Genomic DNA, 27356 nt, shown 5'->3' on the forward strand with positions numbered 1-27356 from the left:
GTCCCTGCCAACCTCGGCCATTTGGCGATTTTTTGAAATTCTGTTCCATTCAAGCACTTTACCTGCACAAACGTTTAACTTGGAGAAGAGGCCCTCTTCCCATGCAACTGAGGATGCTCCTGTAGGAGTTGTGTCAGCTTCTTATCACTGATACGTAACCTTGGCCTGTGTAGCAACAGGCATACTATAAAATAAGCATTTTTTTTTCTTATTGTGGGGAACTGGCAGGAATAACAAAGGTGGCACATCATAAAGTTCTGTGCGTGTCTTGTACCTTAGACATCAAGCTCGTGTGGTCTTGATCGCTGATAAATCCATCTGCAAAGATAAAAATGTCACAACAGAAACTTAAATGTAATAAGGCAAGTTCCAGTCATGGTGCTGGCTATTTTAAGTGTTATAAAAAGTACATACATGCTACATGTTGTGCCTGTAACCACAACAGCCCAACAGAAAATCAGAAGGACGTGCAATGATGACGGATTGGATGGTTGTTACTGTTCAACAAGCAGGAAAAAAGATTCTGTATTGGATATTTGCTAAGGAAGGCTTGGAAAACTTGTGCGTGGAAAAATAGACAGCACTTGCAACACACCTATAAAACAGTAGTTTCTGAAGACAGCTTTTAGCCAGGTGACTTGCACGTAACCTCGCTGTTTTCTTCCCCTGTGCCTTTATACTTCGAGGGCTGGCCTCTATTTGAGGCCGATTCTTGTGCACCCATTTGTGTGACAGAAAAGCTGCTCGAGTGCCCCCTCTGCAAGAGGAGGGAGTAACCCCTCTGGGTGCTGAGTGTCCTGGAGCCCTGAGAACTTCCAGGCCAGCAGCAGTCTGCAAAATCCTCGCTGGAATGCAGGTAGTCAGCCACTGCATAGCCTATGAATTAGGACACCTGAATTGTGCCGTGGGCTGGATCGCTGCAGATCCAGTTTGCAAAAATAAAATTCACAGCATCCACTTTTTCAGAGCATTTTGAGCTTTATAGTCAGAGTCGTGTATCATTGCTTAGTGGTATTGTATTTGTTTTTACTTGAACAACACCATCGGTGTCGCTGGGACTTGCCAAAATGTGCTTGCTGAGGCCTTGAACCAGCAATACCAGACCTAATGATCCTCTTCCCAACAGTCTTAGTTGTTTAGAGAATTTTTGACGCGCACAAATAAAGGCACTTAAAAAACAAATAGCACCTGATTTCCATATATAGCGTCTTTGGGAAAATACCACCCCATCAATTATGTATTTTTTTAAACACTGCCTTTTATTTCTCTGTCTAAAGGGGCCCATTTAATACTACGAGTAATGTTCTGAGTAATACCGGGCTTGGCACAAATGAGGCGCTTAACTGAGTTCCTTATTTTTATTATCCATTGTCTGCTAACCAGTTTTCTGTTGTTTCATTTATTTACCTTTTCCCTGGGGAAGGAAGGACAGCAACTCGGTGCGCACTGAAAGCTGTCTTGGTGGATCTCAGCGGCACATTTCATGTTGAAGAATCAGCTGTGCCAGGCGTGCAGGAAGCTCTTAAAAGGCAAGCTACCTTTTTCGATTTCCTCTAATAGGTTGCGTCAGTGCTGCTTGCACAAAGACATTTCTTTAAGTAAACAGGCCTGAAGATTCTGCCTTTTTATGCTGGTATGGATAAGCAAATGTGTGGCCAAATTCTGCTTTCATTTACAACAACAGGAGAACTCAGCAAAGGGCGTAGACAGTGACATGCCACCATGTACCACCTGAGCCCCTGCAGCTTTCCTAAGCTGCTATCTAGGTCTCTAGTCTAAGTCTTTTCTAGACAGAAAAAAAAAAGACTTCAAAAACAGCTAATTCATATGGGATTGCAGCCTTAGCCCAAAGTGGAAGGTGTTAACCTGAATTACCCCATTCTAGTCACTTCAGCTCACCTGATGCTCAGTGCTTCATTTGGCTGCAGGAACCTGCTCAAATGTCTGAGCCCTTAAACCTGTGGTGAGCTAAACTGGAATAACAGGGAGAACATTGTGGCCTGGTGACTGAGGCATTTTTTGTAGAGTCCTCATTTCATGTGCTCTTTCAGCTGTGGATTTGCTTTATTATTTTTTTAGTTTCTGTTGTGGTTTAACCCGACCAGCAGCTAAACACCACACAGCCGTTCGCTCACCCTCCCCCCTCCCTCTCTGGGATGGGGGAGAGAAACAGGAAAGTGAATCCTGTGAGTTGAGATAAAGACAGTTTATTAAGACAGGAAAATAATAATAATAATAGTATTACTACTAATAGTATTACTAATAATAATGTGTAAGAAAACAAGTGATGCACAATGCAATTGCTCACCACCCGCTGACCGATGCCCAGCCTATCCCCGAGCAGCCGGCCCCCCACCCCGGCCAGCCACCCCTATATATTGTTTAGCATGACGTCAGATGGTATGGAATACCCCTTTGGCCAGTTTGGGTCAGCTGTCCTGGGTCTGTCCCCTCCCAGCTCCTGCTGCACCCCCAGCCTGCTCGCTGGCAGGACAGAGCGAGAAGCTGAAAAGTCCTTGGCCTGGTGTAAACACTGCTCTGCAACAATTAAAACATGAGCATGTTATCAGCGCTCTTCTCATCCTAATCCAAAACATAGCACCCTACCAGCTACTAGGAGGAAAATTAACTCTGTCCTAACTGAAACCAGGACACCAACACAATGAAGGAGTGCAAGAGAGACCTGCTGGAGAGGCTGACGAAACTGGGCTTCGACATTGCTGAAAATGAAATCTTCACATCTCTGACAGCAATCAGAAATCTTCGGGAGCAGAAGCAGGTGCAGCCTCTCCTCCTGGTGGACAAGAAGGCCCTGCCTGACTTCACAGGTGAGGTGCATGGAGAACAACATGGGAGAAGGTGCTGAATAAGGAAACATTCTGAACTCTGTTTTGTGGAATGACAGCCATCTGTAGTTTGCTAGCCACGATGAAGCCTGAATCATGGACTCTCCCGATCCTTTCTTCTATTAAATTTAACATTAAGCAGTTTGAAGTTGCGGTTGTGATAGCTTCTTGACGAGTAGTGAGAATAGGCAGGAATGCAGAAAGAACTTGATCCTTTTTTATTAATTTCCAGTGTAGAAAGTAATATTTATCACTAGATCATTGGAGATTTATTGCGCCTACCAATGTTGAAATGTTTTAAAGCAAGAATGTGATGATTTATTGGAAACCAGATTTCCCTCAGCTATTGTAGAGAGATTATGTCCATAAAGAACTAGTACTTCCATCAGTTCACGCGTCTGATGTTGGTCCTATGCTGCTGCAGCATGTTTTGTCCTACTGTCTTGTGGAGATCTTTCTTAGGGAAAGTTCAATATCAAAGTGTCCTGCATTTATTGTTAGGCCAGCAGTGACACAAGTTGCTGAGAAGCTGGTGTGTGGGCACACACTGGAGGCTACTTCTCTCTTAATAGATGATTATTAAATGTAAAACCTTAAATGTAAAACCAGGAGGCTGTGATGATACTCTCTGGAGACCTGGGAGCTTTAGCTGTCATAGTAAAGGTGTAGGGGATATGTTGTGTGAAGGCAGACCGAAAATGTTAGCAGAAATGCAGCTGTTACAAGAGTATGAGAGATTTATTTACAGCAGGTTATGTTTCTCCTGTAGATACTCTTCTGTAGATACTCTTCCATTGCTGGTTTAGTTCTTCACAGGCTTTTTAGGGTTGTATCTTTTAGGGTTGTATCTAGTTCCTTCAGAGGAGATGCTGCTATGTAAAATGATCATGCTCCCCTAGTGAGGGACACAGGAGGTGCAAGCTGTTCTCAAGGAGACTGGCCTGCATTAAAAACAGGCCTTCCAGAACCTTCCAGAAGAGCCAAAACTAACCTGGTGAGATAACTGTTAGGCCGTGCTGCAACACCATCTTTGCCACCATAACCAGACAAGATAGAACAACAGTCAAGCTTTGTATCCTAAGTGACCAGAGGAAAGTGAGAGAACTGGGTGGAACTCACTAATGTTCTTGCTTTACTGTCTTGCAAAGCCCATGAATGTATGTGGAGAGAGAGAGATCCTCACAAAAAGCTGTTCAGTGAAAAAAGTGATTTATAGTCTACAGCATCTCAGTGGAGGCAGTGGGAGAATCATTGCTAGACGATCACTGATCATCCAGACACAGATGTGTGCTTTGTGAAGGATGGTACAGTCTGTGTACATCAACACCTTTTCCACAGAGACTTACCTTGTTTCTAACATAGATAAATCTTGTCTACAAGATGTCTGTGACAGAAAATGCTCATTTTTGCTGTAAAGTGATTAAATTGCTCTTGTTGCACTCGCTGACTGTGTATTGCTAAGTATGACCAAGATTCACTTCATTCAGAATAACCATTGGTACCACGTTTTGATTTTCCAGGGATAGCCACTGATGACCCCATTGCAGTGGTTGTAGGACTGGCTCCTGAGCACTTTCACTACGAGATGATGAATGAGGAATTTCGGTAAGTCAGCCTCTCCTTGTGGCTTTTTGAAGGGTGGCTGTCTTGTGCTGTGTCCCTACAGTGCAAGGAAATCCTTCCACGTGGGGAGAAGAGGACGATACTGCTGCCAGCATTACGTAGTGAGGATTGTGGTGTCTTCCCCTGTGTCTGAGAGAACCTTTGTGGATTTGGGGCTTTAACTGTGAACTTCAGGCAGTCTGGCCCTAGGTTTCATAGCTTTCAGTCTGTAAACAACCTACAAAAGTGCAGCCTCAGTTGTCATCGAGGTGAAACGAGTTAGCAGTGCTTCAGGAGGAAAGACTGCTGCTGTGTTCAAAGCTGACTCTTCAGGGCCCACAGCTTAGAGGGAAGGAAATGCAATTGTTTCTGAAGCATCTTGTGTTCAGGAGCGGCCATTACAGGATGCTGGGTTATGGACTTTATCTGGTCTGTTTTACATCTAGAATGCTGTTTGTCTGTAGACTAAGTGGTGAGTAAACTGCTGCTGGTGTCAGTCTTGTTTGGTCTAAAGGAAGCATTAACTACTGGCTGCATTCTCTTCTTGAGCCTTATGTCATGTCCATATGCCTTGTCCTTTACTGCTCAGCTAATTAAGTCCCTTGGGATGTGCAGTGCTCATTGCAGAATGTTAAGGTGAACCTGATTAAATGCAGATACCTACAGTGCAGATGCCTGTATCTGAGCTGGTGACCTGGGCTCCTGAGGGAGAGGGGAGCTGCTTGTAAGGCGTCATTCATTTTCCTTCCACTAGTGCTTAAAATAGGACAGACGAACTGTGCCCTAGACGTGCCTTTTCCTTTCCACTGATGATGAGGAGCTCAGGCTGACTAATTTCCTGTTAGGCAACTACTTGGTTGAAACCCAACATTAGGCTAGGTAAATCTAACCCAATACTAGATACACAGAGTGAGGCCCTTCTCTAGGTACCATTTGGAATGGCTGAGACTAAATTTCTTTTTTCATGTACGTGGGATTTTGATGCCACATTGAAAAGAATTCTCTCAGGTGAGATCTTTCCTATAAACTGCTGAATGTAAGTGGTTGTAGTGTTGCTGTCAAATTAAATTCTTCTGTGTTCCACTATGAACATATCTGTCTGCTTGGAGATACACATGCCAGCTCTCTTGTTATGGAGCTTGCTTTGAAATGCATTGATCCAATAGAAATACTTTGTGATAATTAAGTGAAATAAAATATTATCATTGCTGAGAGTACCCAGGCTGCTCTGCAGACACATGGAAAAGAACAGGCAGCCCCCAAGGAGCAAGCAGCTAACCTGAGCCAGCTTCTGTGAGCAGAGCCACAGCAGAGCTCCAGAAAGGCAGTGAAGGGGCAAAGCAAGATTTTATTTTCTTAAGGGCTTTTTTGTAAGTCAGGCAGAGTTGAGGAGAAAAGAAAGCCTTCTTTCTGCTCTGAAGGTAACTGCCAATAGTTCCTTTCTGTCCCCCAGCCTTGCTGTTTCTGCTGTGCTTGTTACATTCCTATCTGTTGTGATAAAGACTTGAGTTGTCTGCAGTACCTGAAGAAGGTGCTTTAAAATCCAGTGGGAGGCATTTGGCAGTCACTGCCTCAGCTTTTATGGATGCTGTCTGGAGGGCTTTTATTGCGCTGAACCTGAGGCTGGGGAGGACTGTGGTAATGTTGCTGTGTTTGGTCGTGTCAGGAGGATTCCTCAGCCCCAGCTGCTGCCATGCACATTTCCCTTTGCTACAGAACAGGTAGCTGCTGGGTTGGCTCCAAGAAAAATCTACCAGGCAGGCAGCAGAAATGGAAGAATCAAAGATTCTGGAGGATTAGGTCCAGAGCCTGTGAAAGCAAGCTCTCTTAAACTTCTCTTTATTATTCTGTTGTCATGGCCCTATTGATTCAGGCACCGCATGCTAATGAGACACTCCCTGCCACAAAGGTTTGACAAGGCGAAGGTTAGATGAGAGCCCTCAAGCAGGCATGAAATGAATTGGCAGGACTGACAGGGTAGTGAGGCTCAGGAGCTGATCGAGATTGGTGGAGAAACAGCACTTTCCTAGTTACTTCTGCCCTTCCAGTTCTGTGATTCTGATTTTTTCCACCTGTTCCCAGTGCCCCCGTGTTCTGTGCAGATTTTTAACAGGTAGGCAGGAATGTGAATGTGCCCAATATCTTTGTGCCTTTTCACTTAACTTGTTGTAATTCCTCCAACATTAAAATACAAAATCAAGGTCTGCCTTCTACTTGGGATTTACCTGAACATCCATCTCTGCTGGAAGTGCGTAGCCGTTGACATGTTTGGCTGTTACAGGAGATAGCAACAACCCTAAGAGCTGCTGGGCCAACTGCCTGCACTGTAGACTTCCTGCAGCAGCATCCTGAAAGCATAGTTGTGTCTGCAGTCCAGGCAAGGAGATTAATGCTGTGGCCATCAATCAGCTTCCTACAGTCACTACCTGTGGCTAATGTATTTTAAAATATTTGCATGGGAAAATCAGATGGGTCCTAATGTTAGGATGTTGGCCTTAGCAAAAGGTGAGGTTGCTTAGAGTAATGAACCTAATTGCATTAGAGAGAGTATTTTAAAAAGTTATATGTTAAAATCCTCAAGATAGTAACTCCTTTCTCTGCAGGATTTTTTTTTTTATTAGCTGTTTCTGGACAAAAGAAAGGAAGGAACTTTACTTAATTCTCCATGTGAATGCTAGCTTGATGGAAACCCCATTATAATTTGGGTCTCCATGAAAGTTTTGTCATCAACTTAAAAGCAGAATTGGGCCTTCAGCTGTAAGTATCTTTAATATAAGTTTTGTGTTCTCTTCTTCATTCATCCTTCAGGCTGATCTTAGATGGCACTCCTCTTATAGCTATACATAAAGCCAGGTATTTCAAGAAAAAAAAATGGCTTGGCTCTGGGACCTGGACCTTTTGTAGCTGGGCTGGAATACGCAATGGACACCAAAGCAACAGTGGTGGAGAAGTCAGGGAAAACTTTCTTCCTAGAAGCTTTACGAGGGACCAGCTGTGCCCCAGAGGAGGCTGTCATGATAGGTGATGTACGTGGAGACCAAATACCTTGTCACCTGCCTGCTAACATAGTGTGTGCAGGTACTTCCCAGGGGCCGTGAACCGATTTTTCTATAAGCTTTGTGATTAAATGAAGGGTGAAAACTGAAACATTGAAACTTGCACAATTTAAGGTGTAGTCCATGGGGTTAGTTCTCTCATTTCAGTGGCTTCTGGAGAAGCCCTAAGCATCCTGCCTGAGGGCACGGAAAGTCTGCTGGCAATTAGCTCCTGTCCTCTCTCTGATGTCCTTTCTAAAATCACCCAGTGACTTAACAGCTCCATTGCTGTGTTGATTAGGCCTCACTATCTGATTAGGCAACAGCACATGGCAAACCATTCCCTTGACAGTTTGTCTAATAGGTTGCTAAAGAATTTGGCTTGGTGTAGCTGCTTTTAAGTGGCTGATTAGTGATGTGCAAGGCAGAGAACGTTATGAGCCACTCATTAACAAATTGTCTCTGCCCACAAACTAACTCATCTCCTGTTCTGTCACAGGACTGCAGGGATGATGATAGTGGGGCACAGGATGTGGGCGTGCGTGGGATTTTGGTAAGGACAGGTAAGTACTCGATGGTGCAGTCATTTCTGGGGACAGTGGTGGATTCCGTGATCTCGTCCTGAGCACTGGCAGCTCGCATGCCCAGAGCAGAGGGGCCTGGGTCTAGCCCTAGGCATTTTTAGAGGCCTGGCATCCCTGCAGATGTAAGTACACCAGGGATTTGCTGGGAGAGCCTGAGTGTATTATGGAGCAACTCCTTTTGGGTGAATTCAGCAGATACATTTCCTCAGCTGCAGCTTTACAGGCTGCCAAGTAGTAAACTGCAGTTAAGTCAGGATAGGCTTCAGGTTATATTTAATGTTAATGATCGCAGGATGGTATGAAGTGATGGGTGGGAGTGGGTGAACATGTAGCTGTGAATCTTTTTCAGTGACTAAAATCCTGGGTGGTAGTCACAGAATCCAGAGAACTGTTATTGTGACATCTTAGATTACATTGATATGACTGATCTTGGCAACCTCTGCTTATTCAGGAAGTTTGACATTCCCTAGTAATTACACAATTGCCTAAAGTGGAACCTTGAGCAGCCTACAGGTATCACAAACGTTACTGATACTGTGATAGAACCACCTCTTTCTGAGGTGGGTCCTCTTTCTCTTTTTTTTCATAAAAGTCAGAAGGGAAGATGATAGCATTATCATTTCAAGAACTTACAACACATTGAATAATCAGTGAGAGAATAGTGCCAGTATAGCATGGCAGATTGAAACCAGTGCATAAGTACCACTATGCTTGAGCTGGAGCTGCCCCTGGCAGACCTTCAGTAAAGTTCAATGTTTGTTTGGAGAAGATCTGTGAGATGTTTGTTGCAGGAGAACAGCAGATGGGCATCCTGTGTCTAGCTGTTACTAACCCTGGAAGGCTGCTGTTTTCAAGGGGAAAAAAGGATGCCCAAATGAGCTTGGTAAATGCATCTATTTGTTCATTTGTTACAGGTAAATATTGACCAGGAGATGAAGACAAAATCAATCCAGCTCCTTATTTAACCTGTAAGAGTTTCCCAGAGATGGTGGAACATATCCTAGACCGTATGCTATGGGAAATGGAATAGTTTGAAGAAGCAGATGTGTTGTGGTTTAACCCGGCTGGCAGCTAAACACCACACAGCCGTTCACTCACCCTCCCCCCTCCCTCTCTGGGATGGGGGAGAGAAATGGGAAAGTGAAGCCTGTGAGTTGAGATAAAGACAGTTTATTAAGACAGGAAAATAATAATAATAATAATAGTGATAATGATAATAGTATTAATAATAATAATGTGTACGAAACAAGTGATGCACAATGCAATTGCTCACCACCCGCTGACCGATGCCCAGCCTATCCCCGAGCAGCCGGCCCCCCACCCCGGCCAGCCACCCCTATATATTGTTTAGCATGACGTCAGATGGTATGGAATACCCCTTTGGCCAGTTTGGGTCAGCTGTCCTGGGTCTGTCCCCTCCCAGCTCCTGCTGCACCCCTAGCCTGCTCGCTGGCAGGACAGAGCGAGAAGCCGAAAAGTCCTTGGCCTGGTGTAAACACTGCTCTGCAACAATTAAAACATCAGCATGTTATCAGCGCTCTTCTCATCCTAATCCAAAACATAGCACCCTACCAGCTACTATGAGGAAAAATTAACTCTGTCCTAAGTGGAACCAGGACAAGATGTTTCATCATTTCCTTTACTCTTGCTTCACAAATTAAGGTCACAGGATTGGTGCATGCAGTGGATCAGAAACCTAGCCCTCAACTCCTTCCCCTCGAGTTGGGAAAGGGAGGAGAAGTGGCACGTGGCCCCAGTGCAGTCAGAGCCAAGCCCTTTTCCTGTAGTAGTTTCATGAGGATGTGATTAGGGATTTTAGATGCTCAGCAGGTAAGATATCCAGCACCAGAAGAGCTAGAACAGAACTGCTTTCATGCATGACATAGGGAGCATGGCAGAGAGTTCTGTTTATTTTCAGGTTTCAGGAAATGACTGATGAAAAGCTCTCTAAGAAGTGTTGAGTTCTTCTGCTGAATAAGCTGAACTTTAAAACTCACTGGAAATACTCAAGTAAATAAACTGCAAAGACTAACAGAGCCTTAGACTGTAGCAATTTCACTATGTCTCTAATTTAAAGGCAATGATTGTCACATCTAGAAGTGACTTTTAATTTAAAATATTACCATTGTTAATAATAACTACTGTTAGCATCTTTCCTCTCATTAGAGCAGATCCTGTTTTTTGTTTTTCAAATTTTACGTAAAACTAAAACTCAGCATTTTACAGATGTTTTAATTAGATGCTGTTATTAAAAAGAATGGTACACAAACAAAAAATCTGGTCTTAAATGCTTTAGACTGAATTTTTTAAGTTAGACTTCAGCAGGGTCCTATTAATGCTACAGTTGCAAAATTTCACTTTTTTTTTCTAATGTTATGGGAAAAATCCTTTGCAAGCCATGGGGCCAGATTCCAGTTTTTACACAGTTGGTTAGCAGAGCTGTAAAATGAGATTTATGTATGTGAGAAACAAAGTTGTGTTTTTGCAGTGGAAAATTCCACTAACCTTGCATATTCAAAACTGATTGTGCAGCATAGCAGTATGGAGTATGTTAAGCAGATAAGGGGAAGGTCCCATTGTCCCAAAATAAGGAGGATAGCTAAGGAAAACAGGATGAGCAGTATGAAATCAGTAAAAAACAAAAATCATGGGCCCTCTAGTCACGAGAGAAGAAGGAAGAAAAAGGAAAAGGAGAAATTAACGGTTGGTCAAATAAAATTGTACATATATGGTACAGAAGTGTGTTGAGTAGGTTGTGAACCTGTAGTACTCAGCCAATGAGGAATCGGGAGAAATCAGGTGTTGGGTAATAGGGAATATAAGGTTATGATAAACTTTTACTGTGCCCTCCTGCTTGCATGATGCCCACCATTGCAATTGCAAATAAAATAGATTCACAGAAGATCCTGTCTGAAGAAAATTAAGATTTTTCTCACAATTTGGGGGGCTTGTCCAGGATCTTGTCACCTACTGAAGAGTTCTTGCCACCACAGACAGGAAGGTGCACCCCGCTGATTTCAGCGGTCCCATCGGGGGTGGTGGGTTGTCTCGGTATGGCTGGCAAAGGACCGAGACTGTTAATCTGAAGACAGGCTCTGCGAAGCACTGGGGAGAAGGGAGGCCAGCACTGACACAGCACAGGCAGGAGGATAACTGCTGATAATCTGGACTGGGAAGTCTGTGCATGGGCTGAGGTAAGGCAAACTTTACCGTATCTTGCCTTGGGTTGGGTTCGGGGAGACTCTTGTTTGAATGAGATGCACTTTTAGTGCGAAACGAGTGCGGAGTCCCAATCTGCGGTTCTGTAGTCCTGTGAGGGGCACGACTGGAGACTTACGAAGCAAAAGATAGATGAGCGAAAGAGAGTCTTGGGGGTTTGGGCACTTAAGTGTATGGTACCCTGAGCATGGTGAAGTGAGGTGCTTGGCAGTACACCCCACCTCTGTCCTAATCCTAGGTGAAGGTGTGTGGTACCCTGTGGGTGGTAAAGTCCACAGCAGCACGTCAGGAAGAGCTGGGGATTAAGGGTTCCAAGAGTCAGCAGGGTGGGGGTGGAGACCCCGGGACTGTGCATAAAGATAGTCCTTTGGGGAGAATGACAAGGATTTGGAAAAAAAAAACCCAAAAACTAGGGAAAAAGATTAAAATATATATGAAACGGTTTGATATTGTGTAATTCTCTGGCCTAAAAAGCCAATAAAAGGGACTTCAGTATTTTGGCCAAAATACGGGTCTGATGAAAATTCAGGCTTTGAATTTATATGTAAACAATAAGGCTCCTTTTTCGGAGGAGGGATCAAGTTATGGTCCCTATAATCCTAATATTGCACTGGAGGCAGAAGCAGCTGCTCCAGGAGGGGAGACAGGGACTGCAATTGATGCTGTCCCTGGAGAAGGAATGCACTCTAGGCTCTGGCAAGAATTAGAACAAAGTAGAAGAGATACTGAGAATTTTGCCTTCCCTGGTACTAACGCTGTGTATCCTCCTAGGGAGGTTCCAGTGGGACAAGGACAAATACTTCGTGAACTTGCCCCTTACCAGCAGAAAGATTAGGAATTTTAAGAAGGAAATGAAGTCTTTAATTGTCGGCCTAGCAGAAGAGTCAAATCTGTTTTTAAGGCCTCAATTATATTCCTGGGGGGGAGGGGAATGTCAATCCTGAGTATGTTATTCACTGAAGAAGAATGGGGGGGGGGAATGATTCGGCATAGCAGGCAGCTATGCAAGAATGGGAAAGAACCCCCCCCCCCCCCCCGACCGAGAGTAATTCTGATAGAGCAGAAATATCTGCTTATCCAACTGAAATAATAACAACCCACAACACAGAAATCATATGAGAGACTCAAGGCCAGAATTAGAAAATCCTCAGGGATTAATCCTGAGGACCTGGTAGCACAAGGGCTCTTCAAAGTTCCTTTTGTGATTTAAGTCTGGCCAGATATACAGAAAAAGCTCCAGAAGGTGGGAGGATGGAGTGAACAGTGTAGGTAGTATGAAGGTGTATGCCAGGAGGGGAGGAAAAAAGGAAAAGGAGAAATTAACGGTTGGTCAAATAAAATTGTACATATATGGTATAGAAGTGCGTCGAATAGGTTGTGAACCTGTAGTACTCAGCCAATGAGGAAACGGGGGGAAATCAGGTGTCAGGTAATAGGGAATATGAGGTTATGATAAACTTTCACTGTGTGCTCCTGTTTGCAGGATGCCTGCTGTCCTGGTTTCAGCTAGGATAGAATTAATTTTACTCCTTGTAGCTGGTAGGGTGCTATGTTTTGGATTAGGATGAGAATAGCGCTGATAACATGCTGATGTTTTAATTGTTGCAGAGCAGTGCTTACACCAGGCCAAGGACTTTTCGGCTTCTCGCTCTGTCCTGCCAGCGAGCAGGCTAGGGGTGCAGCAGGAGCTGGGAGGGGACAGACCCAGGACAGCTGACCCAAACTGGCCAAAGGGGTATTCCATACCATCTGACGTCATGCTAAACAATATATAGGGGTGGCTAGCTGGGGGTGGGGGGCCGGCTGCTCGGGGATAGGCTGGGCATCGGTCAGCGGGTGGTGAGCAATTGCATTGTGCATCACTTGTTTGTGCACATTAGTAGTAGGAGTACTATTATCATCATTGCTGTTGTTGTTATTTTCCTGTCTTAATAAACTGTCTTTATCTCAACTCACAGGCTTCACTTTCCCGTTTCTCTCCCCCATCCCAGAGAGGGAGGGGGGAGGGTGAGTGAACGGCTGTGTGGTGTTTAGCTGCTGGCCGGGTTAAACCACAACAGTCCTTTTGGCGCCCAATGTGGGGCCCGAAGGGTTGAGATATCGACAGCTTTGACCAGCATGTGTTAAACTAAAATTGGTATAAGTATTGGACCTGCTTAATAGTTGCTAGTCATGATGTTGATTGCCTTAATCTCCAGTCTGCTGTGCCTGTTTTCCAAACTGAGTTTTATAGCGCATTACTTTCTGTATGTGCTCCCTGTCGCGCTGTTTATCCTTTCCGGGCCCTGGTTTAAGATTGTTATGGTACTGTGCGGTGTAACAATGGCTTATGAAATGATGAGATTGCTGGTCATGACTCTAACCTGGTATTTGTACTCAGCACTGTCGTCAACTCTGTACTTTGGAAACTATCTCAGAAACTGTTAGCAATTACACCTATTGCCTTTTTCCATCAGGGAGCCAATCTGTGGAGGGGACAGGGGAAGATATTTTTCCCTACCTGTTCACTCTCCCTTTCTCCTTCACCACCCTCTTATCCCCCGAGCTAGTTACGGTGGTTCTCCGAGATGTTGAATGTCCTTGGGATACTCAGACCAGCATGTTCTTGTTGTTATGTCTCCTGAATGCGCTTCAGGTTTTGTTTAGGGTTAAACGACTACTTAGGAATCTTATCCGGAGATCTGTCTTGAGGTGGGATAGTTGCGAGTGGCAGGGAGTGTGGGAGGATATGGGCAGGTTTCTAGAGCAGTGGTCACCTCCAGTGTTTTGGACATTCACCCCTGAACAACTGCAAAATCCTAAAAAAAACTGGTAGAATGCTCGAAAAAGGGGTGCCATCATCCTGGCAACACCAGAGATACAGAAATCACTGCAACGTGCTGGGGTCTGGCCTTTGCCTATCAAGCTGCAATCGATACCACTATAAACCTAGTGATGGGCCCAGTGGTCATTCCAGCCCCTGCGAAGGGCCCTGTGGCTGGGTCAGAGTCACGAACTGTAGCAGTGCAAGTTGCCACTGTAGCCAAGGTGAAAAATGGTTCAGAGTCAGATTGTTTAGAACGCAGAGGAACTCCTACTAAGACTAAGCATGGAGAAGACGAGGCTGGGCCATCAGAGGAACAGGAGGATGAAGATGAGGATGTTGAAAAATCAACAGTAACTACCCAAACCCTATACCAGTGTGAGCTACGAGATGTGCGAAAAGATTTTGGTCGCTGCATAGGTGAGCAGCTTGTCACCTGGCTGCTCCGGTGCTGGGACACCGGAGCCAATTGTGTGGAATTAGAGGGCAGGGAAGCCAGGCGGCTGGGATCCCTTGCTAGGGACGCAGGCATTGACAAAGCAATTGGAGATGGAGCACGATCTCACAGCCTCTGGAGGCGTCTCCTGTCAGCTGTGCAGGAAAGGTATCCCTTCAAGGAAGAACTTGTATGTCTACCAGACAAGTGGACCACCATGGAGAAGGGAATTCAGTACCTGAGGGAATTAGCCATACGGGAAGTAATTTATAAGGACCTAGACGACGCACAAATATCCACAGATCCAGATGAAGTCCAGTGTACACGACCCATGTGGCGGAAGTTTACACGGAGTGCACCATCATCATATGCCAGCTCATTGGCAATAATGGCCTGGAAAGAGGATGAGGAACCCACAGTGGATGAAGTGGCTAAACAACTCCGGCAGTACGAAGAAAGTCTCTCCTCTTCCCTACAGGCCTGCGTCTCGGCTGTTGAGAAACTTTCTGAAGAGTTCCACCAACTCGAAGAGATTATTTTGCTTCCCACCTGTACAAACCAGTGTTTCATCTATCAGGGGAAAGCGTCCTTCTGTTCAAGGAAGATTATATAGTGGGGACACACTCTGTCATTTTACCTACGTGACCATGGAGAGGACATGAGAAAATGGGATGGAAAATCTATCTCAACCCTAGAGGCACGGGTACGTGAGTTGCAAAAGAAAACAATCGGGGAAAAAGGGGTTCTCTGAAAAGTTTGCTGCTCCAACTTCCAGCAGGCAGTCCTTTAAACACAGAAACGAAGATTCTGACCAGGACTAGAGGGGCCCTGCCTCCAGCCAGGGGGAGGAAAGGGACAATCGAGTTTATTGGACTGTGTGGATTCGATGGCCTGGCACGTCAGACGCACAGAAGTATAAGGCTTTAGTAGACACCGGTGCACAATGTACTCTAATGCCATCAAGCTATAAAGGGCCAGAGCCCATCTGTATTTATGGGGTGACAGGGGGATCCCAGCAGTTAACTGTATTGGAGGCTGAAGGGAGTCTAACCGGAAATGAGTGGCAAAAGCACCGCATTGTGACTGGCCCAGATGCTCCGTGCATCCTTGGCATAGACTATCTTAGAGGAGGATATTTCAAGGACCCAAAAGGGTTCCGCTGGGCTTTTGGCATAGCTGCCTTAGAGACAGAGGACATTAAACAGTTGTCTACCTTGCCCGGTCTCTCAGAGGACCCTTCTGTTGTGGGGTTGCTGAGGGTTGAAGAACAGCAGGTGCCAATCGCTACCACAACTGTGCACCGGCGGCAATATCGCACCAACCGAGACTCCCTGATTCCCATCCATAAGCTAATTCGTCAACTGGAGAGCCAAGGAGTGATCAGCAAGACTCATTCACCTTTTAATAGTCCCATATGGCCAGTGCGCAAGTCTAATGGTGAGTGGAGACTAACAGTGGACTATCGTGGCCTGAAGGAGGTCACGCCACCGCTGAGTGCTGCAGTGCCGGACATGCTAGAACTCCAGTACGAACTGGAATGAAAGGCAGCCAAGTGGTATGCCACAATTGATATCGCTAATCCATTTTTCTCCATCCCTCTAGCAGCACAGTGCAGGCCACAGTTTGCTTTCACTTGGAGGGGAGTCCAATATACTTGGAATCGGCTGCCCCAGGGGTGGAAACACAGCCCTACCATTTGCCATGGACTGATCCAGTCTGTGCTGGAGCAGGGGGAAGCTCCTGAACACCTGCAGTACATCGATGACATCATTGTGTGGGGTGACACTGCAGAAGAAGTTTTCGAGAAAGGGAAGAAAATAGTCCAAATCCTTCTGAAGGCCGGTTTTGCCATAAAACAAAATAAAGGACCTGCACGAGAGATCCAGTTTTTAGGAATAAAATGGCAAGATGGACGTCGTCAAATCCCAATGGATGTGATCAACAAGATAACAGCTATGTCTCCACCAACTAGCAAAAAAGAAACACAAACTTTCCTAGGTGTCGTGGGGTTTTGGAGAATGCATATTCCAAATTACAGTCTGATTGTAAACCCGCTCTACCAAGTAACCCGTAAGAAGAATGCTTTTGAATGGGGCCCTGAGCAACGACAAGCCTTTGAACAAATTAAGCAGGAAATAGTTCATGCAGTAGCCCTTGGGCCAGTCCAAACAGGACCAGATGTAAAGAATGTGCTCTACACCGCAGCTGGGGAGAATGGTCCCACCTGGAGCCTCTGGCAGAAAGAGCCTGGGGAAACTCGAGGTCGACCCCTGGGGTTTTGGAGTCAGGGATACAGAGGATCTGAGGCCCACTACACTCCTACCGACCGACATTAAACTAGGATGCTACTTAGTGTCTTTGCTAACTATGGTGCATTGTGCAAATTAACTAAAGCAAGAAGCCTTGGGCCCCTTACCAAGGTCAGTCTCCTAATAAGAGAGTGAGCCTGTCTTAAGAAACTGGTAGAAACTGGTCCTGCGGATGGACAAGAGCCAAGGAGCAGCTGAGTCTGTGCGAAGACAAGAGGTCAACTAGCGGACACGAGGAAGAGTCATCAACCTTCATCCCCATGACCCCCGACGACTACCACCAGAATACACTGCTCAAGCCCGGATGGGAGGAGTTTATGGAAATGACTCTTTGGAACTAATTTTAATAGGAAGCGGGGACAGGTTATGAATATGTATAGGCGTGTTGTGAAACTTCATGCATATGTAACTCTTTACTGCATATAACCAAGGCATGTTGCCGTGTCAGGCGCGCATGACTTTGGCGGGACTACCCCCCGTGCTGCCCAGCGCTGAATAAACATACCTACTTTAGAATCTTACTGATTGTGGAGTCCGTTTTCTGCAAGTCAGTTTGGTGAGCCAGGCAGGAGACGCTCTGCTCGGCTGCGGGATCGACTGCGGAGCGGATGCCCCTAGGTGCACCCTGAGTATTTTCCTTGGAGGAGACTCCACTCTCAGCCGCTCACCATGGGAGCAGACAAGGACCTCCTGAAGCTGCGGACAAACAGTATGTTTTACAGTACAGGAAGCGCCTGTAAGTCGTACACGTGGCCGGGGCAGCTGGTAAATCGCGCAGAGACATCTAGCGTGCAGCATAGTCCCCATGTGGGAGGAGGGTACCCTACAGGCTGACCGATAGAGCGGTCACAGGAGATTAGGTGACCGATGGAGTGGTCAAGGGGTATTTGCTGACCGATAGAATCAAGGGGGATTTGCTGATTGATAGAGCAGCCGCTAGCAATCTTGGGAGCAGATCGAGCAAATCCGAGGTTACCGCTGCATCCCAGTTTTGGGAGCCAGGTTGGACCTGCTAATGACTGTATAAGAAGCAGGAGAAGGGTAAGCGGGCCTCTCAAAATTGTGACAAGGTTATCTGGGTAATATTTGCAGCTGCTGGAGGGATAATAATTGGAGTGTTGATAATTGTATGTCTTATTTGTGGATGTCTGGGCATCTCATGTTGAAAGCATTTGTGTATGTGTTTGAGACAAAGTATTGTTGTGAAGTGAATTACTCCACGAGGAACACGGCCGGAGATGATACAAACAAGTTTTGTTACTGTTTTAAGTGATATATTCTTGTGGTATGAGCGAGAAGTGCAAGGGGCCTCTCTGTGTGATTGCGTGATTGTGCTGTGTGAGTGAGACGCGGCATTGCTGCGAAGCGAGTGCGAAGTTCCGATCTGCGGTTCCATATTCTCCGCGAGGGGAGCGGCTGGAGACGAACAAAGTGCATGACAGACGGAAAAGAAATGCTGTTTTATCCAAGTGTTGATTGGTGGTGCCCAATATACAGGCCCGGCGGTGCATCTTGTAATCCTATTTCGTTCTTAAATGTTTTGAGTCTGACAAGGAGGAAGGTGGGAGCATTAGCTAAGTAACAGTTTAGAAGTTTGGGTATATTCGCGGTGGTGTTTGGTCAGTTTCCCAAGTATCAGGGGAGGGGGGCCGACTGATTATCAAAGCGGTAGAACGGAGAGTCACTTCTTTGGTGGTTCGGGCCTGAGCCCTGGGAATTTGGTAAGAAGGGGGAGAGCGAATTTATTTAGGCCTCAATACCTTTTAAACCCCCATCTTGACGGATACACAGGAGTGATTCCTTGTTTTGTGTGGGATTACAAACAAAGTGCATGAGAAAAATTAGCATTCGGCTTGAAATTCAGTCTTGTTGAAATGTAAATTTTGTGGAAAAGGTGGTATTGTTTGTCTAGAAGACAGAAGACTGAGTGCTTCTGGTGTTTTTCCGAAGCCCTGTGGATTTATGATTGGAATGGGGCTCATTAAGAATCTGAAATAGTGAAGTTTGTATGTGGAAAGAAGAGTTCAATCCCAGAGAATTGGGACATCTGGGAAGAAGATTAGGAAAAGATAGTAAAAACCTGCAATAAAAAGATTTGCGTGGAAATTGAAACAAGGGACAGTAACTAATATAAATAAATAAAAGGGAATGGGAAATCAAGGAAAAGGGGAAAATCCAAAACAAACACGTCCTAAAAAAAAAAAAAAGCCTCCTTGGGTGCATATTGGCACATTGGAAGGATATTGTTAGAAATGGGGGCACAGAAAGCAAGAGGACTTTCACTAAGTATTGCAATCAATGGTGGCCACTATATAAACTAAATGGCCACTTTATGGATCAATCGACTATAACAGTGTCTTGGAATTAATGTTGTTTTTGAGGAGAGAAGGAAAATAGGATGAAATGTTGTATACTGATATGTTGTTTCAGCATCTTGGAGGGAAAAGGTTTGGAATTAAGTTGGCCCCTGACTGAGCCTTTGGTGTTGGCATTAGAAAAGTACAGGCTGGAGAAAGATAAAGGAAGTGTTAAATGGGTTGTTGAAGGTGTTAAAGGTTGTGTGGCATGTAGTATTTAACAGAGCTGTTTGAAGTTGAATGAGCAGGGAAAGAGGATGTAGGAATGTTAATAGTTCCGCCTCAACCCGAGGCTGAGATCTCTAAATCGCGGGTGTGAGCCCTCTGGGGCAGAGGGACCGTGATGGGTCCGAGAGAGTTGTCATGGAAACAGAAAAGCAGCTAACTCTCAAAACAACCTGAGTTCCTGTGTGAGCTCAGATTGCCAATGGGACCGCTCAGGGAACTGTCACCGATTGCATTCCCCTGACCGACCCCCTCACTGAGACCCTAATCACCCCGGAAATTATGTAAATAAAATCTGGTTAAATCGGGAATTGAGAATCTGTTCCAACAAGGTCCAAAAGAAACCCCTATGGAATTTTTGAATTTTTGGACCAACTTTGAAATGCAATGAAGAGAAAAAAAACTAAAACAGACAAAAATTGGCAATTGGCTAGCCTCTTTCTAGGGCAATCTGCCCCTGATATCAGAAAGAAATTGTCTTAGGCTGCAGGACAAACTTACAACAGTCAGGAATGACGGGGACCTGGGGCATCTATCCTAGCAGGTCCACCAGTTGAAATAAAGCTAGGAAACAAAGACAGAGGCTTGAATTTTTGTTGGTTACGGGAGCTTCTTTCTCTGTGTTAATTAGTTGTAAATGTAATAGGAGCAACTGGCCAACAGGAAAAGGCGTTTTTTTTTGCAATGCTTGAAATTTAAATTGGGAAAAATGATTGGAATTACAAACTGAGAAAAACAGTCAAGTTTGGTTCATGGTACTAGATTTAAAGGGTGCCTTTTCTGCCTGTCCGTGGCAACTGAAAGCCAGAAACTCTTTGCCTTTGAATGGGAAAATCCTAATAGAGGACAGAAAACTCAGCGTACGTGGACAGTGTTACCACAGTGGTTCAAGAATAGCCTCACCATATTTGGGAACTGTGATCTTGAAGCTTGAAAGACCCCTTTGGGAAAAGGGGACACTGTAGCAATACGCAAATGATAGCCACTGAAGAAGAAAAGGAATGTGTATAATGGACTATTAGTTTACTAATTTTTTTCGGCACTAATACTGTGAACCCAGCCTCTTTCCTTAGTAACAGAGCTTCCAGATCACCCATTCATGATTGCATCAAGACCATGGACACCGTATACTCCAGCTGACTAGACCTGAAGGATACGCCCCTAGAAGATGTGGAGGATTGGTATATAGGTGGCAGCAGCTTCATCTGCCAGGGACTTTGCCTCACAGGATATGCGGTAACAAACATCAGCCTAAAAGGTGGATATCATCGCCTTGATAAGAGCTTTTGAGCTGGCAAACATTTGGACAGATTTGAAATATGCCTTTGGTGTGGTGCATGCACACAGGGCAATTTGGAAAGAAAGAGGAGGACTTTTATTTTCCTCAATTAAACATGCAGAAGAGATACTGAAATTACTCCAAGCAGTATACCTGCCTACTAAAGTTGCCATTAAAGGACATCAACTAGGGGATACTGATATTGAAGAGGGAAATAGATCGGCTGATGCAGGAGCCAAAGGGGTGGCAGAACGGGCATCTGCGAGTGAAATTTTGGCACTAGTACCAGGAACAGAAAACCAGGCATTAACAAAAGCTTTAGAAAATGAAGTAGAATATTCTAAGATGTAAATGGAAAATGTTACCTGCAGGTTTAACGTCAATAAATGATGGGAGAATTGTGATACCATATTAAATTGAACGGTAATTGTAGAACATAATAAAGCATGCTGGGGAGCTGAAGTAGTATAAGAGTTTTTAAATAGAAAATGGATAGGGCCTAATTTGTATACCATTGTTAGACAGGTATAACAGTAATCAAGCTCCAAACAGTAGCAAATTATTTTTTTTGAACTCCCAAGAAAAGAGGGGTATCAGTATTGACTGTTATTAACTGACACCTTTTCAGGATGGCCAGAAGCATTCCTGACTAGAACAGCCAAGGCTCGGGAGGTAACTAAGATACAAGAAATAATACCGTGTTTTGGAGTTCCAGCAACTATATCCTCTGACAGGGGACCACACTTTATCTCAAGAGTGGTACAAGAAATTAGCCGCCATTTGGGTACAGGCTGGCAACTTCATATCGCCCTCAGTCGAGTGGCCAAGTAGAAAAAATGAACCACTTAATCAAACAGAACATTGTGAAACTGGGAGAAGATGCAAATTTGGTCTGGCCTCAGTCTCTTCCTTTAGCCCTTTTGCGTATACCAAGGGCAAAGGAAGGGTTAAGCCCCTTTGAAATCTTATATGGATGACCCTATGGAATACAAAGAGGGATATCCATGCAAGCTGGGGATGAAATTATGACCTCCTATATGGTGGCCTTAGGTAAACAGCTCGATGAAATTGGACAGCATGTGAGTGGGACTCGGGGTAGAGGGTTAGATGGACCAGTGCACAATATACAACCTGGAGATTATGTGTATGTAAAGTCTCTTGCAGAGAAGACCTTGAAACCACAGCGGGAAGGACTGTTCCAGGTCACAGTGACAAGAATCAAGGAGCAGAATGCCTGGATCCATCACACCAGAGTGAAAAAGGCACCCAAGACCCCATGGAAGGTTACTCAGGTGGAACCTGGAAGGTTACATTTCTCACAGTCTTAATGGTATCATTGGTCAAGGAAACTGAACAGTGGGTGCACAATACCTGTGTGAAACTCACTCAGGCAGTGAATGACAGTTTCAACCTTTCTGACTGTTGAGTGTGCACAGTGCTGCCTAGAGGCAACCTAGAATTCCCCGTATGGGGCATACCCAGTATGAATTGGACATTGACCTTTGCGCACCCAAGAAATGGAACATGTCCATTTGGCAAGGATGATCGTGAACATCTAGGGGAGAGATTTGAACTACTCCCACACAAAAATGTTAACATATACACCAGATGCTTAAACGATAAAACCTCATGCGTAGGTACAGGTCCACTTATTTAGCCCAGGAACCTGACAACTGTAGTATGGCAGAATATGTAGGAACTTTTAATCTTACTAAAATTAGAGGTTATGGTGTAGGTGTCAACGAACTCAGGGTCTCATGGCCGCAATTCTCTCATGCAAATCTGCAAGCTACAAAAAGGATTCTATTGGCTATGTAGAGATGATCATGCTAGAAAAGCTTACCCTTAAATTAGAAGGGTCATTGTATTGGGGGCTATATTAGCCCTCGAGGGGGTATATTCAAATAACCCCTTTGTGGTGAGACCCACGGGATTCCACAGTTTTGTAAGGTGGTTGATTCCATCTCTGGGAATAAGTGAATTAGAAAAAGCTGTCGTAAATATCTCAGCCACATTAGAAATTATTGAAAATGCCACAGCTGATGCTCTTTCGGCATTACAGGACGAAATTTCCTCCCTACACAAAGTAGTGCTTCAGAATAGGATGGGATTAGATATACTCTTAGCCAAGGAGGGAGGATTGTGTACAGTCATAAACCAAACTTGCTGTGTATATGTCAACAAAAACAGATTGAGACTGACCTGGAGAAGATTTGGGAAAAGAATAAAATTGTGCATGCAGTAGCTCAGGATGATACATCCTGGGGATTTACAGATGTAGTGGGTTTAAGTGGCAAGGTTTTGGTAGCAGGGGCCATAGGGGTGGCTTCTGTGAGAACGATCTAGAAGCTGCCCCATGTTTGGTAAGGGCCCCACTGCTGACCACAGCTGAGCCAATAAGTGATGTTGTTTTTCGCCTCTGTGAGAGCATATTTAAGACAGGAAAAAAAATGCTGCGCCACACACAACAGCTGGGAGAGTGAGAGGAGTGAGGAACAGCCTTGCAGGCGTCAAGGTCAGTGAAGAAGGAGGGGGAGAGGTGCTCCTCGCGCCGGAGCAGAAGTCCCCTGCGGCCTGTGGTGACGACCATGGTGAAGCAGGCTGTCCCCCTGCAGCCCATGGAGTACCACGGTGGAGCAGGGTTCCACCCTGCAGCCCGTAGAGGAGACCATGGTGGAGTAAGTGGACCTGCACCAACAGAGGCTGCAGCCTGTGGAAGACCCCTGCCAGAGCAGATTCTGGGCCGGACCTGTAGCCCGTGGAGAGGAGACCACGCAGGAGCAGGTGACTTGGCAGGAGCTGCTGCCCATGGGGGATCCAGGTTGGAGCAGTTCGCTGCACAGGTTGGACCCCGTGGTATGGACCCATATCTGGAGCAGTTCTTGAAGAGCTGCTGCCTGTGGGCAGCCCACGCTGGATCAGTTCAGCAAGGACTGCATCCCGTGGGAGGGACCCCACAGCACAGGGGACGAGAGTGACCGAGAAGGGGCGGCGGCGAAGAAGCGCTATAGACTGACCATAACCCCCATTCCCCTGTTCCCCTGCGCCACTCGGGGGGAGGAGGTGGAAGAGGGTGGATGGGGGGGAAGGCGTTTTTGGTTTCATTCCTTTGTTTCTCGCTTCTCTAGCTTGTTAGTAATAGGTAATAAATCTTACTATCTCCCTATGCCGAGTCTGTTTTGCCCGTCATGATAATTACTGCGTGATCTCCTCATCCTTATCTCAACCCTTGAGCCCCTTTCATCATATTTTCTCCACGTTCCTCTTTGAGGAGGGGGAGTGAGAGAGCGGTTGTGGTGGAGCTCGGCCGCCCACCCGAGTAAAACCACCACAACAGACTTAGTAGAAAAATTAACTTCCTGGTTGCCAAACCTAACCTGGCTGAAACAGTTGTTTATCACAATAATTGTGTTTGTGGTTTTGTTCATGGTTCTTTGTGTAGTGATCCGATGTATCTTATGGTGTTCTAAGAGTACAGGAAACTCCTGCAGCAAGTGGAAAAAAACAACCCAAATGGAAACTGGAGTCTAACAGATATTTTGAGTGATAGATAGAGAAACACTATATTGAACCTAGAAATAGTAAAAGAATTTACTAACTTTTTAGAAAAGGGGGGACTGAGAGAGGGAGTTAGGAGAATCTTATCAAGTAGAGAGAGAGCGCTGATGGCATTAAACTAGGATGCTACTTAGTGTCTTTGCTAACTATGGTGCATTGTGCAAATTAACTAAAGCAAGAAGCCTTGGGCCCCTTACCAAGGTCAGTCTCCTAATAAGAGAGTGAGCCTATCTTAAGAAACTGGCAGAAGCTGGTCCTGCGGATGGACAAGAGCCAAGGAGCAGCTGAGTCTGTGCAAAGACAAGAGGTCAACTAGCGGTGACGAGGAAGAGTTATCAACCTTCATCCCCACGACCCCCGATGACCACCACCAGAATACACTGCTCAAGCGCAGATGGGAGGAGTTCATGGAAATGACTCCTTGGAACTAATTTTAATAGGAAGTGGGGACAGGTTATGAATATGTATAGGCGTGTTGTGAAACTTCACGCATATGTAACTCTTTACTGCATATAACCAAGGCAAGTTGCCGCGTCAGGTGTGCACAACTTCGGCGGGACTACCCCCCCGTGCTGCCCAGTGCTGAATAAACATGCCTATTTTAGAATCTTACTGATTGTGGAGTCTGTTTTCCGCAAGTCACACATGGCAAGGTTCTGGTAGCGGGGGGGGGGCTGCAGTGGTAGCCCCTGTGAGAAGAATCCAGCAGCTGCCCCATGTTAGATAAGGGCCAGTTTCAGCTGGCTCCAAAGGGGCCCACCACTGCCCAGAACCAAGCCATGAGCAATGCAGTTTAAATCTCTATGAGAGCATATCCAAGAAAAGGAAAAAAAAAAAATGCTGCACAACAGCAGCTGGGAGAGTGAGGAGTGAGAAACCTCCCTGCAGACACCAAGGTCAGTGCAGAGGAGGGGCAGTGCAGTGCAGAGCAGAGGTGCTCCAGGTGCTGGAGCTCAAAGCCCCCCCTGGGGGCTACAGAGAGGCCCCTGGTGGGGAAGGCAGACCCCCGCAGCCCATGGTGTACCGCAGCGGAGCAGATCTCCACGCTGCAACGCAACCTGTGGAGAGGTGCCCATGCAGGAGCAGGTGATCGGGGGGAGGGGGGGGGTTGGACCCCAGGGGGTCCCAAGCCAGACCAACCCGGTCCTGATGAATAAACCCCATGGCACAGACCCACGGCTGGAGCAGCTCCCAAAGAGCCTGTTTTTCGCTGCCTGTGGAGAAACCCACACAGGACCAGCCCAGGAAGGTCGGGACCCCCACAGCAGAGCAGGGGGAGAGAATGACTGTGAAAGAGCAGTGGAAACAAAGCACCACGGACTGACGGCAGCCCCCACTCCTGACCTCCCCCCATGCCACTCATGGCAGGGAAGAGGTGGAAGAGAGTGGATGGGGGAAGGTGCCCCCAGCTTGTTTCTCTGTTTCTCACTGCTCCAGCCTGTCAGCAATAGGTAGTAAATTTTATTAATCTTCCTATGCTAAGTCTGTTTTGCCCCTAACGATAATTGTAGAGTGATCCCCATTGAGGTACACTTGAGTTGCCCTTGAGGTATGCTTTTTCATTTATCAGGGAACTAGCTTTCTGAGAAGCCCTGACTCCCCTATTCTGAATTTATAACAGCAGTCTCTCCTCCTTCTTCCACTCCGGATATTCCTATTTGAAGTGGCTGGCCTGGCCACACTTAAAACATCTTCTCAAAGCCTGTCCCTGCTAGGATTTAGGCTGCAACACAGGTAGCTTTCCTTGTCTGTTATTCCTTCATCTCTCTTCCTCTCCTTTCCATCCTGGGCCCTCTATCTCCCCCTCTGCCTCACTACCCAGTACGCTGTGAATACCGTTTATTTCGCTCTCTGCTTTTCCTTCTCATCTCCCCTCCTGGCATACACCTTCATACTACCTGCACTGTTCACTCCATCCTCCCACCTTCTGGAGCTTTTTCTGTATATCTGGCCAGGCTTTAATCACAAAAGGAACTTTGAAGAGCCCTTGGGCTACTGGGTCCTCAGGATTCATCCCCGAGTACTTTCTCATTCTGACCCTGAGTCTCTCATAGGATTTCTGTGTTGTGGGTTGTTATTATCGCAGTTAGATAAGCGGATATTTCTGCTCTATCAGAATTACTCTCGGTCCGGGGGGGTTGTTAGATCTTTCCCTTTCTTGCATTGCTGCCTGCCCAGTCATTCCCCCCCCCCCCCCCCAAACATTCTTCTCCAGGGAATAACATACTCAAGATTGACATTTCCCCCCCCCCAGGAATACAAATTAGGCCTTGGAAACGGATTTGACTGTTCTGCTAGGCCCTCAATTAAAGACTTCCATTTCCTTCTTAAAACTCCTAAACTCTCTGCTGGTAAGGGGGGAGTGGCATTGGCCCTGCATGGCCCAGCTGTCGTCCCCCCCCCCCGCTCCTGCCACTCCACGCTCCCAGGTGCAACTTCTCCAACTTCTCCAGGGACACTAACAATTGCAGTCCCTGTCTCCCCTTCTGGAGCAGCTGCTGTTGCCTCCAGTGCAATATTAGGATTATAGGGACCATAACTTGATTCCTCCTCCGAAAAAGGAGCCTTATTGTTTACATATAAATTCAAAGACTGAATTTTCATCAGACCCGTATTTTGGCCAAAATACTGAAGTCCCTTTTATTGGCTTTTTAGGCCAGACACACACAATATCAAACCTTTTTTTAATTATATATATATTTTAAATCTTTTTCCCTAGTTTTTGGGTTGTTTTTCCAAATCTTTATCAGTCTCTCCAAAGGGCTATCTTTAGGCACAATTCCGGGGTCTCCACCCCCACCCTGCTGACTCTTGGAACCCTTAATCCCCAGCTCTTCCTGACATGCTGCTGTGGACTTTACCACCCACAGGGTACCACACGCCTTCACCTAGGATTAGGACAGAGGTGGAGTGTACTGCTGAGCACCTCACTTCACCGTGCTCGGGGTACCGTACACCTAAGGGCCCAAACCTCCGAGACTCTCTTTCACTCGTCTCTCTTTCGCTCTGTCCCTCTCCAGCTGAGGGGACTTCGTTCATCCCCTCGTGGGACTACAGAACCTTGAGGATCGGGACTCCACACTCGCTTCGCACTATAAGTGCG

General features: G+C 45.9%; 1 protein-coding gene across 1 annotated transcript; it reads left to right on the forward strand.

The window, feature by feature from the left end:
* The first annotated feature begins 2622 nt into the window (after positions 1–2622).
* Positions 2623–9143, forward strand: HDHD2 (haloacid dehalogenase like hydrolase domain containing 2). The gene is given in 6 exon segments (XM_080572373.1): positions 2623–2828; positions 4367–4451; positions 7257–7311; positions 7313–7474; positions 7983–8046; positions 8982–9143. Coding segments are annotated over 6 exon segments (543 nt in total). The 5' UTR covers positions 2623–2662; the 3' UTR covers positions 8993–9143.
* Positions 9144–27356: the final 18213 nt, after the last annotated feature.

The sequence above is a fragment of the Anser brachyrhynchus genome, assembly GCF_964034855.1.
Source record: "Anser brachyrhynchus genome assembly, chromosome: W".
Taxonomy (NCBI): domain Eukaryota; kingdom Metazoa; phylum Chordata; class Aves; order Anseriformes; family Anatidae; genus Anser; species Anser brachyrhynchus.